Source organism: Phaseolus vulgaris, chromosome 10, assembly GCF_000499845.2.
Source record: "Phaseolus vulgaris cultivar G19833 chromosome 10, P. vulgaris v2.0, whole genome shotgun sequence".
Taxonomy (NCBI): domain Eukaryota; kingdom Viridiplantae; phylum Streptophyta; class Magnoliopsida; order Fabales; family Fabaceae; genus Phaseolus; species Phaseolus vulgaris.
The window spans coordinates 7,936,902-7,955,155 of NC_023750.2; the positions used below are offsets into that span (position 1 = coordinate 7,936,902).

Sequence of the window (18,254 nt, forward strand, 5' to 3'; positions counted from 1 at the left end):
AACCAACCTTACTCAATGGGATAAAACTTATGTTGTGTCGTGTGTATCTTCTAGAGTCCAAACTCAGAAGTTGAAGAAATATGTATGGTGAAAATTTTAAATTTATTTCTATAATGATTAGTAGTACATAGGAGGTAAAAACCAATTTAGTCTAGGCATTTGATGAACTTGGAATTTGAAATGCAGGAGAACATTCCTCTTGAAGAGGTTTTTGATAATCTCAAATGCACAAGAGAAGGTTTAAGCTCTGAGAAAGTACAAGAGAGACTAGACTTGTTTGGATACAATAAGCTTGAAGAAAAGAAGGTGAAAAGCCAAACTTCAATGCTTTTTAGTTTCTTATTTCCTTTTCAAATTGTTGCTCAGTTTTCTCATGAAATGCTTCTGTATAAACTTTTTAATGCTTGAACAGGAAAGTAAGATACTGAAGTTTTTGGGCTTTATGTGGAATCCTCTGTCATGGGTTATGGAAGCTGCTGCTATCATGGCCATAGGCATGGCTCATGGAGGGGTAACTCTTCACCATTTCTTTTTTATTTAAAACTATTTTCCATGATTTTGCCAAGTTTAATTCAATTAATGAAGAAAACAACAATTTAACAGCTATGGATCAATTTGGTCCCTAATCTTACAATAAAAAAAATAAATAAATTTTGTTTATGACTATTTGACAATTGTTAGAAAATTTGGTTCTTGATGTTACAAAATAAAAATTTAGTACATGATTATTTGACAATTGTCAATAAGTTTGATTCATAACATTGACATCACTGGTTCATTTGATTCTTAACATTACTAAATCAACCAACACAGACCCCAAATTTAAATACACAATCTCTGACATGAGGGACAAAGTTGGCTATGAAGTTGGCACCAGTTTGACTAAAGGTACCAAAATTAGGAATTCAATTGGCAAACCCTAATGTCAGAGGCTAAAATGACTAATAGTTTCCAATTTCATGTTTTTATTTTATTTCAGACTAAAATATCAACTATTAAAATTTCAAGGATAGATTTGATGTTTTACACTTTTCATGGCAAATTTTATTCTATTCCTTTTGCTACTTTTAATTTGGAAGTTATAGATACTATTAATTTTCAAAGGACTGAAGATTAATTTTTGGTGGTAAGTAGTTACTATCATAGATTTGAATGTAAAAGTCATATTTCAATAATTTTCTCAGAACTGTTTTACAATTTATAATCCATTATTCAGTACATTTGATTTCACAATAACAAGTACTTAATTCTGCAGAATGAAAGAGGAGATTATCAAGATTTTGTTGGCATAGTTCTTTTGCTACTTATAAACTCCACCATCAGTTTCATAGAAGAAAACAATGCTGGCAATGCAGCTGCTGCCCTTATGGCCAGATTAGCCCCTAAAGCAAAGGTCCTTTCCTTTCCCTCTTCAACTGATTTAACTGTGGCTTCCTGCATCATAATTGCATGTTTTTTTTGTTTTCCTTTCAGATTTCTCTTCCAATGTCTTTGTTATACTGTTTTGTTTACATTTCCTTTGACATCCAATTACATTTGCAGGTACTTCGTGATGGAAAATGGAGTGAAGAAGATGCTTCAGTGTTGGTTCCTGGAGACATAATTAGCATCAAGCTTGGTGACATCATTCCTGCTGATGCACGTCTCCTTGAAGGTGATCCTTTGAAGATTGATCAGGTAAAATTGGCTGTCAATGGCTGAGGTTGATTCATAAGGCTCTTCTTATTGTTGTTGATGCATATATAGATGACATGTGACATTAACTTCATCATCATTCCATTCCATACATGCCCAAGAGTTGAACTAAGAAATAGATTTTAGAAGCTAGAAAAGGGTATCCTATATAATTTCAATAATAGGATTCATTGATATTTTTAGTGATATCACACATTCAATCATACTTAATTCGATGGAGTTGTTTGATATGAAAGGGATCTTCTATAATTTTGCACGTGACTCAGTCATTAATAACTTGATTCCAGGAGTCCTATTGAAACCAAGAAATATAAGTCTGTCTGCCATCCACACCATAATAAATGAAGTTTTTCGAAAAAACATGCTAGTTCTCCTTTGGATAAGAGAGATAGGACTAAAGAGAGAGTCAAATAAGGATCTTTCGTGTATAATTATATATGTTTATGTGTTTTTCAGTCTGCTCTTACTGGAGAGTCACTTCCTGTCAGCAAACATCCTGGAGAAGGAGTGTATTCTGGTTCAACTTGCAAGCAAGGAGAGATTGAGGCAGTAGTTATTGCAACCGGAGTTCACACCTTTTTTGGAAAGGCAGCCCATCTTGTGGAGAACACAACACATGTTGGACATTTCCAGAAGGTTCTCATATATAGGATTCTTAGTGCTGTTAATGTTGTGCAAATGAATGTTGTCTCAAGTAAAGTCATTTCCTTGTGAAATATTGTCAAGATAATGCTGAATGACATCACATAATTGTTACAGGTTCTAACATCTATTGGAAACTTCTGCATCTGTTCAATTGCTGTTGGTATGGTCATTGAAATCATTGTGATATATGCAATCCATAGAAAGGGATACAGAAATGGTATTGATAACCTCCTGGTTCTATTAATTGGTGGCATCCCTATTGCAATGCCCACTGTCCTTTCTGTTACAATGGCTATTGGTTCACACCGCTTGTCTCAGCAGGTTTGTGATCCAAATATTTCAATGGCTTTTATAAGACCATTAATCTCTGTGCTGTTGAGGTAATAACTAACATGGGTGTATCCTTTGCAGGGTGCCATAACAAAGAGAATGACTGCCATTGAAGAGATGGCTGGAATGGATGTGTTATGCAGTGACAAGACAGGCACATTAACTCTTAACAAGCTTTCAGTGGACAAGAATATCATTGAGGTCTAAATTTTTTTCTTAGTTCCTACAATAAAACTGAACATAGCAAATGGTTTGACATAAATTTCATATGGGCCAAATGTCTGGAAACATGTAGATCAGAATTCCAATGTCTTGTAACGTGCAAAGGTGAATTGGACATGACATGGGAGATTCCTTCAAGCAATGCTAATAATTAGACTACTCAACTTCCTAAAGAAACATATTATGGGAAAGTAATGAGCAACGCTAATAATTGACATCAACTTACAATTTATGATAAAGCACTCAAAAAATCCTTTTCATATATTGCACCTTTAAATTTTGCATACATAAATAGATATTAATGAATATGAGTGATGGTGTTATGCTAACTTTGTTTTTCCAAACAACTATCAATATCTGGTAGGTTTTTGTTAAAAACGTTGACAGTGACATGGTTGTACTTATGGCTGCAAGAGCATCAAGGCTTGAGAACCAGGATGCAATTGATTGTGCTATAGTTTCAATGTTAGCAGACCCAAAGGAGGTACAAGTTTAAAGATACCTTATTACTGAAAATACTAAAGCTTTTTTGCCATTGCATTTTCCAAAATTTTATAAATTTGCAGATGCTAGCTTAACTAATATCCTATATTAGCAGACACTAAATTTTCAATATTCTAACTGTAGCATTCAGCAAATCAAGTTTCCACCATCTTCTGTAGTTGAAATTTGATTAGTCTACTAATAGGCCTTTACTTTTGCTAGGCACGAGTTGGAATAGAAGAAGTTCACTTCCTTCCATTCAATCCAACTGATAAAAGAACTGCACTAACATACCTTGATGCTGCTGGTAAGATGCACAGGGTTAGCAAAGGAGCACCAGAGCAGGTAGTACATAATCCAATTCTAAAGAATCATGTTACCAACTAGAGTAACATTGTTTGATCATTATTTAACTATGTTTTGTAGATTCTCAATCTTGCACATAACAAATCAGAAATACAACAAAAGGTTCATGCAATTATTGAGAAGTTTGCAGAACGTGGACTTCGTTCTCTTGCAGTTGCCCGCCAGGTTTAAGCCCTGTGAATTCTCCATCATCTCGTTGGTATACAGTGTGTGCATTTTTTTATAGAAATTAAATTTTTCTCCAATTTAGGAAGTGCCTGAGAGAACTAAAGACAGTCCAGGAGGACCATGGGAGTTTGTTGGCCTTCTCCCTCTTTTCGATCCACCTCGTCATGATAGTGCAGAAACAATCAGAAGAGCCCTTGATCTTGGCGTGAGTGTCAAAATGATCACTGGTATGTGTCACTATTACTTTATGTTCATTTATTAAGAGTATTGCAAATATCTTGATTGCGTTTACAATATGAACTTTATTGTAAACTTTAAGGAAATGCCTCTAAGTGAACAAACAAGTTCTAGACATAAAACTATGTAAGTTAATTAAATTGTGTTGAGTGGAAACTGGAAAACATTATAAATGGCATCTTCTGTTTGGAAAAATAATTCATGCATTATCACTGTTTAGTGTTCTTCTTACTGTTAGTTTTCTTTAAAGAAATTGTCTTCATGCATAGAACGACTAAATAAATAGTCTTAATTGTTACCTTGATTTCTTCTATGCTTTAATTGTTATTGTTTAGACTGTTCTTACCAAACAATGTGTCCTAGAAAATGAAGAAGTGAAGAAAATGCATTATCAATTTAAAATTGCATGGCTGAACATGACATCTAGCTACCTTTCCAACACCCTGAATTTTTCAAATTCTAAACTAAAGCCTATCTCATTGAGTATTATGGTGAACATAGAAAAAAGTCTGTGATGGTTTCTATCTACTAGTGAGAGATTCTACCTATATAATAGAGTTGTCCTCGTATTCTTCACTGTTTTATTTCTAGTGTACACAAGAAAGAGAAGCTCATGTTATGTAACAAAAAACCCTTTCAGGTGATCAACTTGCAATAGGTAAGGAAACAGGAAGACGTCTCGGGATGGGAACTAACATGTATCCTTCTTCATCACTACTTGGTGAAAATAAAGATGGATTGGGCACTGTCGCTGTTGATGATCTCATTGAGAATGCTGATGGTTTTGCTGGAGTCTTTCCTGGTAAGCCAATAAAGCAGTAATAAAAAAGAAGCTGTAGTTTAATGTGATGTTGTTGATAATGTGTGTTTCCCTCAGAGCACAAGTATGAGATTGTGAAGAGGTTACAAGCTAGAAAACACATTTGTGGGATGACTGGTGATGGGGTGAACGATGCACCTGCCTTGAAGATAGCAGACATAGGTATTGCTGTAGCAGATGCTACAGATGCTGCCAGAAGCGCATCTGACATAGTCCTAACAGAACCTGGGTTGAGTGTGATCATAAGTGCAGTTTTAACTAGCCGTGCAATTTTCCAGAGGATGAAAAATTACACAGTAATCCCACAACTATCTACATATGTAAAAGAAAATATTTCCAATTTTTCTGTGTGACAACAAATCATGATTATTATATTCCTTTTCCTTTGCAGATATATGCTATATCTATCACTATTCGTATTGTGGTAAGCTTTTTTGTACATGAAGAGTATATTCAGAATAAACCTGATCACATCATCGACCTTCTTCTCATTTTCAGTTTTTTTTTTTTTCATTTCAGCTTGGTTTCATGTTACTGAACAGCTTTTGGAAATTTGACTTTCCTCCCTTTATGGTTCTTGTCATTGCCATTCTCAATGATGGTAATATTAACTTCTTTCTAGTATCTTAATCTCAAGTCTCATTATAATTTGATGGTTATTACATGAAATGCTTTCTTTCTTGTCCACTTACTCGTTAGCATCCTTGTAGGTACCATCATGACAATATCTAAAGATAGGGTTAAGCCCTCTCCAATTCCTGATAGTTGGAAGCTTAGTGAAATTTTTACAACTGGGATTGTTCTTGGAAGCTATCTGGCTCTAATGACTGTGATCTTCTTCTATATAGTTGTTGAAACAAACTTCTTTCCTGTAAGTATCTTCTTTCCAGTTGTCCACTACTTCGTTTTTCTTTCACTCAATGATATGATATGAAATATTTTGCCCCAGAACCATTTTGGCGTGAGACACTTTCATTATAATCCAGATGCTGAGGACAGTGATCCAACAAATAGAATGTTGGGATCTGCTGTCTATCTTCAAGTTAGTACCATTAGTCAAGCCTTAATTTTCGTGACAAGGTCAAGGGGTTGGTCCTACACAGAAAGACCTGGTCTTTTGCTTGTCATTGCCTTCATCATTGCTCAAGCGGTACATGGTTTTCTTAACCTCCCTGAATTACTTATTCAAACCTCTAAAACCATTTGAACTTGCTTATTTCATTTTGCTATAATTTTGACAGATTGCAACTGTTATATCTGCCACTGTCACTTGGGATGTTGCTGGGATCAAAAGTATCGGTTGGGGCTGGACAGGTGCCATTTGGCTATACAATACTGTAACTTATTTATTTCTAGATCCTTTGAAGTTTGCAGTTCGTTATGCACTAAGTGGAAGGGCTTGGAATCTGGTGGTAAACCAAAGGGTTAGTACTATGACTGAACCTCTCATAAATTCAGCAAAAAAATTGTGGAGAATGAATGAAGCTATGTCTAACAAGAAATAGGTTGAAAACATAAAGAAGTCTGCCACATGATTTATCATATATTTATAATCTCTAAGACTCAGAATGACTAGAGTGCTTATATAGTTATGTAACATCTTGCTGATGCAAATTAACAGACCGCATTCATCAACAAAAACGACTTTGGTAGAGAAGCTCGTGAGGCTGCATGGGCTACTGAGCAGAGAACCTTACATGGCCTCCACTCTGCTGAGCCAAAAGGGTTTACAGATAAGCACACCTTCAGAGAAATTAATACATTGGCAGAAGAGGCAAGGAGGCGAGCAGAGATAGCAAGGTCACTGTCTTTGTTCATCTTCAAACTCTTTTAATTTTAATTTACCTTTAAATGGTTTTTCTTTTCCCCCTTATTAATATTTTCTTCCTTGTGATGCAGGCTGAGAGAGCTTCACACTCTGAAAGGTAGAGTGGAATCATTTGCCAAGCTAAGGGGGTTGGACATAGATGCGATGAACGGACACTACACTGTCTAAGACTTCATGACTATTATCTATCATGATTGTTATATCATGTGGTTCTTGTATTATGGCTTTGTCTCGAGTCAGACTACATGTTTTTCTTCAACAATGTATCTGCTGAATTTTCATGTACTTTTCATTCAAACCATTGGTTGCTGTTTGCTCTTTTTTGTCTTTCTTCTTCGGGATAATTGTATTTATTTTTATAATAATGTTATATACACATATCACTCTTTGAAAAGTAAAATATTTAATTTGTAAACTTTTCTTAGTTTTACAAGAAAACATGCATGGAAATACTTCTAAACAATACATTCAAGTAATATACAAATCATTGGGTGTCATTTTCTTCTACCAGAGGTGTAAAATGGTCAAAACTTCTGTTTCATGGCATGATATCAACTCAAATTAAAAGATTTTACAGCTGACCCAGAATTTAGTGGCAAGTGGTTTGTGATAGGAAATAATATTACGGTGGCTTAATAGAGAAAATATTCGGAAGACAGTGCTCTGATAATAACAAAGGTAATGTGCAGAAAATAAGGAACTGAGAATGAAACAACAAATCAGAGAAGGAAAACTTCTCTTCCCTGAGGCAACAACTAGCCTCAACTACCTAAATGATCATCAAACCCTTTTCCCTTGATCCCACGCAGACTCTAGCTTTATCACCATGCTTCTCACAGGTGTTGCCAGATATGCAAATTTGTTATAGACTGCATAATCTCCTTCTTTACTCGTACATATATAGGAGTGTGTAAAATTTTAACTTTTAAGTGTCTGAGGTGCAGTTGAGTTGCTATCGGGTGAGGTTAATCACAAGTAATAAATGAAATGACCTCAAACTAAAACTGTTACTGTTAATAGTTTCATATGAAACACATCAAGAACACTCGCTGTGAAAGCAACATCCTATGGGTGTTTTTACAAATACATGTATGAGTTATTTAAACTCTGCATTTTACTCTCTAAAGTGCAGGGTTCAAGTCAGAGGAGCCAAATTCATACACAAATGTACCAGACGTAAAATAAGATAACCTAATTGCTAGAATGAGCAATAAGATCTACTACATCCCATGTAGCTCCTACGCTTTCTTCTAGTTGATGAAGTAATTGAACAGTGAGGATCTCTCTGGGCATGACTTATTCAGAAAGGTCTTCAGATCAACATCTCTTATCTTCTCTTGGAGCTCATTCACCAGAGGCTTGGGGACTTGCTGATGCACATAATAAATGGAAGACACCAGAGAAAGAAATTCAACTAAGCAATCTTAAAATGGAAAGCTTAATGGACATATAATCTACATACCACTTTCAACCACAGAATGTAACAGGCAGAATGTGCAGCTTGTGCTTGGACATCCACAAAATCATCATCAACAAAAGTTGAGCAGGAGTGGAGAAGACACAATTCATTCTGCAGAAAGGTGCCAAAGTCATGATACAAGCCGGTTGCCTCCTTCGAATGGTAGGACTCATCACCAGAATCAGGTACAAAATTATTTATCCAGCACATGGAAAGGAAGCGACGATGAAGCCATAGAGCCTGTTAAAAATCAGCGCCATTAAACATCTAATTCTAAACCTTTAAGAAAACTACTGAGGTAGAAAAACCACTTGCATTCAAGGAACCAAAAATCACTAAAAGGCAACAATCTGATGGGATGTCATAAGACAAGAAAATGATATTCTCGAATTTCAAGAATCCAAAAAAAATCCTGTAAATAATGGATAGAGATTATTTATAAAACTCCAGTTAATCACTGACTTTAGTGAGTAATATGATGACCAATTATGAAATTAATAACAAAGGTCACCTACCTCTCTTCCAACATAACGTTTTATCAGTGTTTCATTCCAATCAAGCTCGTCCTGTCAAACCATAGTTGTCACATAATTAAAAACTAAATTTATGTGCATCTCATATAAGGTCAAGGTGATACAGTAATGTCAATTACATCAGTCAACGTGCAGTTCTTGTATTATAAAAGAGGTACATGCTGCATAATTTATTGTGCAGTAAGTAGTACATTGAATATTCCATTGATAAAGAGTTGTCAAAACCAAGGCCCGACATAGATTACTATCATCAATACCATAAATTGAAGTAGCAAAGCAAGTATGCAATAACAAAAATTATGCAAATTCAGAAACATGACCAGTATGATCATGATGTTATAGTAAGTGAAGCATATATTGCAGGTGGGAGCCTAATAAATTGAGGTATGATATGATTGTTTGGAGCAGTTCACTAGTTTGCAAATTTTACAAGCGTTATTGTCTTCCAACTAACTTGCCTTTCAGTTTTCAATTAACAACTTTTTTTGCATAAATCGTTTTCAGCCCTAAAAAATGTAATTAATTGTTAAGACAAATATTGTGTGAATAATATTTCTAAGAACTTGGTCCCTAACAGAGCCCAATGATGTTGTATAATCCATGTGGCCAATCCCATCAAGTGGGATAAGACTTATATTGTTGTATAAGCACTAATGAATTTTACAATAAACCCAAATCAGTCATTTGGTAAAATGCCATATCTCATATTGTTGTTTGAGTTGTTCTAAAAAAAAGTTCTGCTGCTTTATGTCACATTTCTTGAACATCTGGAACTCGTGGCTCTTGTAAAACAGAACTGAAAGGGAACTTTTTAATGTCTTCGCACATTCTGCTACCATTTCTGCCATTAGATGAGATTGAGGCTATATTTGAATATCAAATGACAAGTCTAATTAAATGGAAAGAAGACTGGAACAACCATAATCACTGCCTATTGTCATTCTATTTCATTGCAAAGCATACCTTCCCTTTCTTTCAATTCAAACATAGTATGACAGACTCAAAATAAAGATACTACCAGATCATGCACAACATTGAAATAAATAAGCATAAATATTACCTTCAAGGCTTGGACTATATTAACATTATGACCACAAGATACAACATCATCCAGACAACTTTGACCCTCCATCATTTTCAGTAATAGTTTCTGCAACATAATGGAAACCATGATTGGCAAAAGAGAAAAATTCTATGCTCGTCAAAGGACACACAACATACTGTATTTTTACTCAATGTTTTTACAGCATGGAAACTATAACTAGTCAGGTTAAAGAAGGTAATCAAAACTTACTCTGCGATAATGAAAACAACAATTATCAGCAACATGCAGTGCAGCCCAACTTCTGGATTTCTTTAACTCACACAGAACCTAAATAGATACAGCTTCATGAGAACCATTCATTATATCATTGACAAGCAAGGTCATATTTAATTTAATTAAAAAGATTTATGGAATGGCAATGGGAGAGGAAATAGGAACGGAATTGAATGTTCAATTGTTGACTCAACTTCATTTTTATATTTGATATACTATAATTAAAATAAAAACACAATAAATAATAATTTAAGATTTTTTTTCAGTCAAATATGCTTAGCTCGTAACACTTGCAACAAAAGAACATCACAGAATCAAAACCTGTTCAATGGTCATGTATGAGACTAACCAGCAACGGTGATTCCATGCACGATAATTCATTTTTGATCTCTGCAAATGATGAGGTAACAAAAAGGAATAAATCAATATTTAATTCAAAAATGAAAATATGATGTCACAATGATGGCAAAAAGGTGAAGCATTATATAAATCCACAATTAAAATCATCACCAGTCCCCCTCCCCATCATTTTCCTTCTCTAGGATGATGTTTTGGAGATTATTTCACATTCACAATACATAATGGATTGAAATAGCAAAGGTGTTAAGAAGATAATGTAAATTATACTGTCAAATGTTACCATAGAATCTTGTATAATATGTCCTTGTATTGAGAAAAGGTCAGAACAAAGGTAAAAGTAACAATTATCCTTCTCTCATGTATGAATGCCCACCAATCATACAAACATAAAATAAAACATTTCCAATTTAAACAGCATGATGTTCCCATACTGAAATTAGACCTCAGCTATTTTTTCCACCAGCTCAGATTCTTTTCCCAATATCTCTTTGAAATTTGAACAGTTTCCAGAGATTGACTTGATCACCCATCGCCTAAATAAAATACTTCTATACATTAGATTGCTATTCGTGTTCCAAAGCCTCAGGAGGATCAATTATTATTCAAAATTAAAACCTATACAAAACTAATCTAGAAAATATTCATTCTTTTAGTGATGAGGACAAAGCCATTAGAAGAGTCACATTCAATACCTATGATTCCAAGCTTGTTCGCTTTTGGGTGAATATGAGAGTACAAGTTCTGACAGGAGAAGTTCATCTACAAACATTGAGAGCTGCTGCTTCTTGGACACTATTAACTTTCTGCAATTGCACAGAAAAAATTAAGAACTTGGTAACAAAAATCAAATTCCTAACAAATTCCCTCAGTAGAGATTATCCCTACTTTTTCTTAGTACGTTCATTACAAATCCTATCCTGTATGTTCCCTCATACATCACAACACTTTGTGTAACACTAAGCTTATGTTGTTGTTGACTCTTGAGCACCTAACATTTAGACTATATAGTACCGCAGGTCTTGTGACTGCAGTAAAATTTTACTTTCATCTCTCAAGAGGCACGTTTCTATCATAAGAAGATTATGCGATCATTTAGACATTTGAACAAAGGAAAATGCTGTCAAATAAATCTGTTATCATGAGCAGTTAAAACAATTCACTGGAATCTATCAACTTACAAGATCGTCTTATAGATCTCAACAACAAAAACATTAAAAAAAAATCATTAATAGATAAGAGGAGAACCTGCAATTCCAAGCTGTCATAAAATCACAGCTTAGCACCAGAAGAGACTTGCTGTGTCTCAGAAGGGTACTCTCAAGATGATCACAAGAAGAGGCAGGTAAACAAATTCCAACTTTGTCAGATTGGTTGTCACACATTCTGTATTGTTTAAATGTAATCATAAATGCATGTTTAACTGTTCTATATAACGGTAGAAGAACATGAGTTGAAATTCCCAATTTATGATCTCTGTTCCAGAAATATATGTTGTCTTGTTTGGAAGATTCCACGGAGCTTACTATTCCATCTTCTGATTGATGGCTAGCTTCATAAGATAAACTAGACGAAATGTCTGATTCTTCCTTTAGCAAGGGAAATTGTGAGGGGTGAATAAAGCCCAGCTCGTCACTAGATAAAAAAACATAAGGTAAAACATATTTAAAGGAGGAAACATAATATAGTTAAATCAAGCAACAAAGAAACAAGATTGACCTTAACCAAGTGACATTGCTTACAGGGTGTTATTCCATCATCAAGGTTATATTTTACAATATTTTATATCATCCAGAGACTTCATATGAAGGAAGCTCACAAAATTTACTAAAATAAATTAGAATTAGTTTTTATACAAATTAAAAATCTTACTATTAGGCCTCCGTTATGAAAAGGTTAAAACTAGAATAGAAAGCAGCATATTGATTAACGGGAATGATAGAAAAATTTACAAGTTTCTAAAGCAACCATCAGGGCAAGTATTATACGAGTTTTTATGCATGAAATCACTAAACCTTACATTAGAGCATCAGATTCAAGGATATCCTCCAACTGGCGTAAGAGATCCATAGCCTCAACTTTAGAATCAGACTCTTCACTCATATTTGTTAACCTGTATCAAGCCAAAGGTGCTGACTTCAAGCAAAACAAAAAAGGATGGAATCAATTGTCAAATCAATCTCATTAAATACTAGATGAGGAACAAAGTCATTACATCACAAAAAGAAAGTCTTCACACGTAAGAAGGAAAATCATTAACTATCGATAATCCATTTCTTTTAACTAAAGCACCAGTTACAAATAGCCTCAAACTCACAGAAACTATTTACAAAACCAACAAGGCAAATAAAGCTCACAAGACTTGCACATCCCTCAATTTTTCATACATGAAATCCATTTCATACACTACTGCAGCAATGTCTTACGGGAATTTTCACAAGCAGGTCACGGGCACTACCAATTCACACTTTTTGAGCAAGACCCAGATGAGATTATGAGCACGTGAAGTTGTTTCGGTTTCAAAAACAAAAAGAAAGAGTTTTTTTTCTTCTGGGTTTCACAAACTTGCAGGTTCCTTTGGGAATAAAAGGGTTACCATTATCATTCAAACTAAAGCAAACCAAATTGTAGACAAACAAAGCAAATTGAAAAGCAGTGATGCAATTGCAAAGAGAGAAAGATAAGAAATGAATCAAAGTTCAGTTTGAAAAAATCACCTTTCCCACTCTGATCGCTGTTCCTCAACAACTTGACCACAAATCATACAAACTCACCAAAGCTGAATTAATCTCATAATAATTAACTAATCATTTTGAAAACAAAGGAGTTTAATTTTAATATTTGGTAAGTGTATCAAGTTATTAAAAATTAATTTAAAATATAACTTTTGAAGTAACTATCATAGTTGGTAAGAAAAAATAACTATGATGAGAAAAGTAGCTGAAAGTTATCAAACCAAAAAATTATTGAAAGATTATCAACTAAAGAAACTAATAAAAGTAAAAGACAAAATTAAATATATTTATACAAAAAAAAAATCTACAAATACTAACTCTTATAATATTTTAGTTATATTTGGCATTCTGTATTTATTAGTAATCTTATACTATATTTTTATCATATTTAAAAAAAACTTATTTTTAAATAGACATAAGATATTTAAAATAAAGTAAAAATGGATTTGAAAACACAATCTAATATGAAAAATGTTTTAAAAAAATAAAAAAAAATAAAGGAAATTTACCAACAATCAATATTAATATATTAAAATATAATTCTAAAATAATAAAGCAAATATTTTAAATGATATGGTAGTTAAAAGTAAATTATATAGTGTAAAAGTACCTAAGTAATAATAATAAACTCATTTTCTATTATTTTCAATGACTTATTTAGTAAAAGATTAAGAGAAAAACAAATTTACTTTATTCAAAAAATAAAAAATAGGGAATTAAGAAAATAAAATAATTTCTCAAGTAGAAAATATTTAAAAAGAAACTTAATAAATATTTGAAGAACAAAGCAAAAGTAAATAAAAAAGTTTAGAAGGTTAATTCTAATTGTATTGTAGAAAATGTTACAAGCTAATAAGACTTCTTTAACAAACCTAGTAATAGAGTTACACAATTTTTTCGGTTAGTAAAAAAGTTTTGGGTATTTTTTCCTGCACCCCTACATTCTATACAATACAAGAATTATCTTGACAATTTTGGATAATTTCAAAATAAGGGTTTTTGTAAGCAAAAGATATTTATCGAACAGGAGTTCTGTAAATTTTCAAAATATATTTTTTTAATTTCTTAAATGATAAATCTAAAATCCATAAAATTTATTTTTTTAATTTTTTAAATGATAAATCTAGAATTCATAAAATGTGTTATGGAAAGTATGTTTCAGAAATAGTAATCCATGTTATTTTTAAAAAAGGTAAAATAGTCTTTTTCAAGAATAATGGAATGCAGGAAATCATTTGTTTGGGTGCAGGGAGAAACAACCAAAAGTTTTAAACTAACTAAAATGAAATATCAAACATATTCATAAAAAAATAATATAATTATTACTTGAATTTTTTCTTAAATGTAATTAGGATTGGATTTAGTCACATGAAGCACACCTAGGTCATGCTTGCAATGTGACTATATTTACGTGTCATTTTCAAACCCATTACATTTGAATTTTCCCACCTATTTTTGTATTGAATGGTCAAACCTAGGGGTGGCAAAGTGGGGCGGACTGTGCGGGCCGGCCCGCGACCTGCTGAAAAAAACGTAGGACGGGGTTGCTTATTTTAACCCGTTGGCCCGCTTAGGCCCGTCTCGCATAACCCACAACCCGCGCGGGGCGAGGCGGGTTGGCCCACATAACTCACATAACTTTAAAATGTATAATTTTTTTTCTACACCCCATATTTTCTTCATGTAGTCTCATATTTTACATTCCAAAAAATTTAATAACATCTTACAACGCATGTTTCATGAAAATAATATTATGAGACCGTTTACATAATACATCTAAATAAAAAAAATTCAAAAATTTTATTTAAAAAATTGTTTTTAATAAATATTTCTTATGCGGGGCAGGCCAACCCAGCCCGCTTTTTGCGGGCTAAGTGCGGGGCGGGCCAGCCACGCATTGCCACCCCTAGTCAGACCTCTAGGCTATACAAGTGAATTGTTATTAAGATTGCATTTTTCTCACTTTCTTAACTAACCTCTCTAGGATATATACCTTAATCTTCTTTTTCACCTTTTTCAGGTGATATGGCCCAACCAATCACTCTCCATACCTCTCGTGCACCTTGAAGGAAATCATAGCTCCATTGGAGCCATCCTTGTTCGTTCCAACCATTAGCTTCCACCAATCCACATCTCAATTCTCCAAGGAACCAATTCGGAAATGGAGCCAACACCATCAACATCTTTGACAAATATTAAATGCGCCCAACAATCACATCTCTCCTCGGGAAGCCCAAACGACCATTTTACGTCTCTTCAGAATTTAATCTCTTCGAGCCTAGAGGCAAGTGTACCAGTCCGGACGAGTCAGTTTCTGGCCTGGTGACTGGCCGACCGAGTCAAAGAACACCTCAAGTCACACAATAAGTAACAATAACAACAGTTACAGTAACACTTAATGATTCATATTCATATCCCGAATATGTGGGAAATATCTTCGACAAATCAGCTAAATACTAATTAACTAAAAGATGTTACAAATATTCTCCAGATATTCCAACATGCCAATATATCTCCCTATTAATCAGGGATCACGATGCATATCAGTAAATAACTGATATTCGACCCATCATGACAAGGGCCCATAACCAACACTATAAATAAAATCCTATGTGGAAGGGTAAGGTACGCTTGAATCAGCTTTACAATATACATTTTTTACACAGAGTACTTACTTGAGCATCAAAGTATATTTTTCAGTCCATCCCGACCGAGTACTAATAACAAAAGGAGAAGACTTGAAGAAAGGAACGAGAAGACAACCAACACATCAACAATTGTACAATCAGTTCCAAGTACTATCTAAACTCATCTTTATCCATACAAGTAAAATTGACATAAATAAATAAATAAATAAATAAATAATTTTAGAATTTTTGTAACCTCTCGTTGAGAAAGGATAAAAAAGAGGTAGTTATTGGAAGGGAAGCACGTGAGCTACATCAACGGCTACCAACTCGTCGTTCCATCACTTTCAATACTTAAATTCATTTTGTCTTTTTTCCACCCCAGCCACAAGATTATGTTACAACTAGGATGAATTTAAAAAGTAATAAATATTAAAATTTTAATTTATATTAAGTATATACTTTACAATTTTAATACTTTTTAGTATTTTCTTTCTTTCTAATTTTTTAAAATTGATTATCATTATTCTCTCAATAAAAAAATATAATGAAGCACGGATTAAATGAATATAATTTATGACATATGAAAATTTTAATTTAAGTTAGTTTTCCTCTTCCCTTATGATATTTAAGTTTTTTTCTTCTTTTAAATTGCATGTCAGAAATGGTGTAAGAATATAGTTTGATTGATTATATTATTATAAAAAAATCATTAAATAATAATTAAATTTAGAAAAAAATAATTATTATATTAATTAAATTGGATATTATTTTAAAAATTAAAAAAAAAATTATTAGTATAGGGTTTAAGATTTAGTTAGTAGTTAAAACTTTAATAATTAATTAGATACCATTTTAGAAATTAATTTATAAATTTTATTAGTAATAGAAACTAAGTGAATTTTTTCTAAAATTAATTTTTATTTAATAATTTTTTTATAATGTAATTTTTTTTATATATAATATGAAACTTATAAGTTTTTTACCCATAAGGATACGATTAATATAAAGTTTGGAAAACTTGCATTTAGGTTCAAATCTTTGTTGTTGTCATTACAACAATTATACATCAAGAAAACTTGCAAAATTTTATGTATAATATACATATTTTTAAATTTAAGTAAATTTATAAAAAATCAAAGAAATATAATTTATATATTTCATACACATGAGATTACGTAACACATTATTTATAAAACTTATATCTAACTATACACACCAAACATTAAAAAAATGACATTTTCGTAATGTCATCAAGCATATGGTCTTAGATTTATATATAATAAATATTTACAAAACAACACAAATAAAAATGATAAAGTAACCATTTCAAATATTTCTTATCAATTAAATAAATTGAAAATCAACAAATATTCACCTTCCAAATGAATAAAAAAACATAAATTATAATTTGCATTTAATTTATGTTTAAACTTAAAGAAGTTAAAGTTAAAGTTAAAGTAAAATTAAAAAATAAAATATTCAATGTAAAAGAAGTTACACAACTTATTAAATAAAAGATATTAAATATTTATTATTTACTTACAAAGACTTAAATTTATAATATAGAAGCACGCAATAGTTGAATTCGAGTACGATCACACTACTAATAATTAGGTCATGGGATTAAATTTTGATAGGTGTTTTTTAATAAGTCATTTTGAAATGATACAACTCTCACTAATGCTATGTTGCTTCGAGTAAAATAAAATTTCATTCTTAAAATTAAATTTTGGATTTAATTAGTATTATGAATAAAAAAAAACACAATTAAAATGATATTTCATATTAAATATTTTTTCATAAATTAGTCATTGACAATATATATATATATATATATATATATATATATATATATATATATCCCTACAAGAAAATTATTAAATATAAATTAAATTTTGAGATAAAAAATAATTAATTATTATATTGACTAAATTAGATACTATTGTAGAGAATAAAAAAAATAGTGGTATTTAAATTAGTTTTTATTGTTGATAAATAGTTTTCTAAATTGATATTTAATTAACTATCAAAGTTTTAGCTACCAACTTTAAAATCTAAATAATTGATAGTTAAAACTTTGATAATTAATTAGATAGAAATCTATATATAAACTATTTATTAATAATATAAATCAATTTAGATATTAATAATTTTTTTATCTCTATAATAATATTTAATTTTATTAATAGAATAATCATTTTTTTTCTAAAATTGATTTATATTTAATGATTTTTTAGTCTGGAGTTTGATTTTTTTTTTTTTACTTTTACTACATATGAACTTTATATTATAAAATAGTAACAATAATAATATAATATAATATTTATAAAACAATAATAGTAATGAGTTGAATGAGACAAGTTGAAGTTGGCCTAAATTATTAAGAAAAAAATATTATACAAATAATATTTGGATGCAATGAATAGAA

At 31.8% G+C, this 18,254-nt stretch overlaps 2 protein-coding genes across 5 annotated transcripts; one reads left to right on the forward strand and one right to left on the reverse strand.

Annotated features, from left to right (window-relative positions):
* Positions 1-322: 322 nt before the first annotated feature.
* LOC137818629 (plasma membrane ATPase 1-like) lies at positions 323-7,205 on the forward strand. The gene is made up of 19 exons (XM_068622158.1): positions 323-511; positions 1,256-1,393; positions 1,543-1,677; positions 2,152-2,331; positions 2,455-2,661; positions 2,752-2,871; positions 3,257-3,376; positions 3,598-3,720; positions 3,802-3,906; positions 3,992-4,136; positions 4,787-4,948; positions 5,024-5,262; positions 5,358-5,390; positions 5,486-5,567; positions 5,677-5,837; positions 5,916-6,116; positions 6,208-6,390; positions 6,588-6,766; positions 6,866-7,205. The coding sequence occupies exons 1-19, from the start codon at positions 374-376 to the stop codon at positions 6,960-6,962; spliced, it is 2,748 nt and encodes a 915-aa protein (XP_068478259.1). The 5' UTR covers positions 323-373; the 3' UTR covers positions 6,963-7,205.
* A 581-nt stretch (positions 7,206-7,786) lies between these two features.
* LOC137818630 (uncharacterized) lies at positions 7,787-13,314 on the reverse strand. Of its 4 annotated transcripts, none has more exons than XM_068622159.1 (11): positions 13,179-13,314; positions 12,482-12,597; positions 11,710-12,096; positions 11,157-11,267; positions 10,907-10,997; positions 10,426-10,494; positions 10,081-10,158; positions 9,847-9,936; positions 8,769-8,819; positions 8,257-8,493; positions 7,787-8,164 (listed from the first exon to the last, which is right to left on the reverse strand). In XM_068622159.1, exons 2-11 carry the CDS (start codon positions 12,562-12,564, stop codon positions 8,045-8,047), a joined length of 1,317 nt encoding a protein of 438 aa, XP_068478260.1. In that variant the 5' UTR covers positions 12,565-12,597; positions 13,179-13,314; the 3' UTR covers positions 7,787-8,044. The 4 variants fall into 4 exon arrangements, with proteins under 4 accessions (XP_068478260.1, XP_068478263.1, XP_068478262.1 ...); XM_068622162.1 differs by having other exon boundaries at positions 12,482-12,593; positions 13,179-13,280; XM_068622161.1 differs by lacking the exon at positions 13,179-13,314 and adding an exon at positions 12,888-13,176.
* Positions 13,315-18,254: the final 4,940 nt, after the last annotated feature.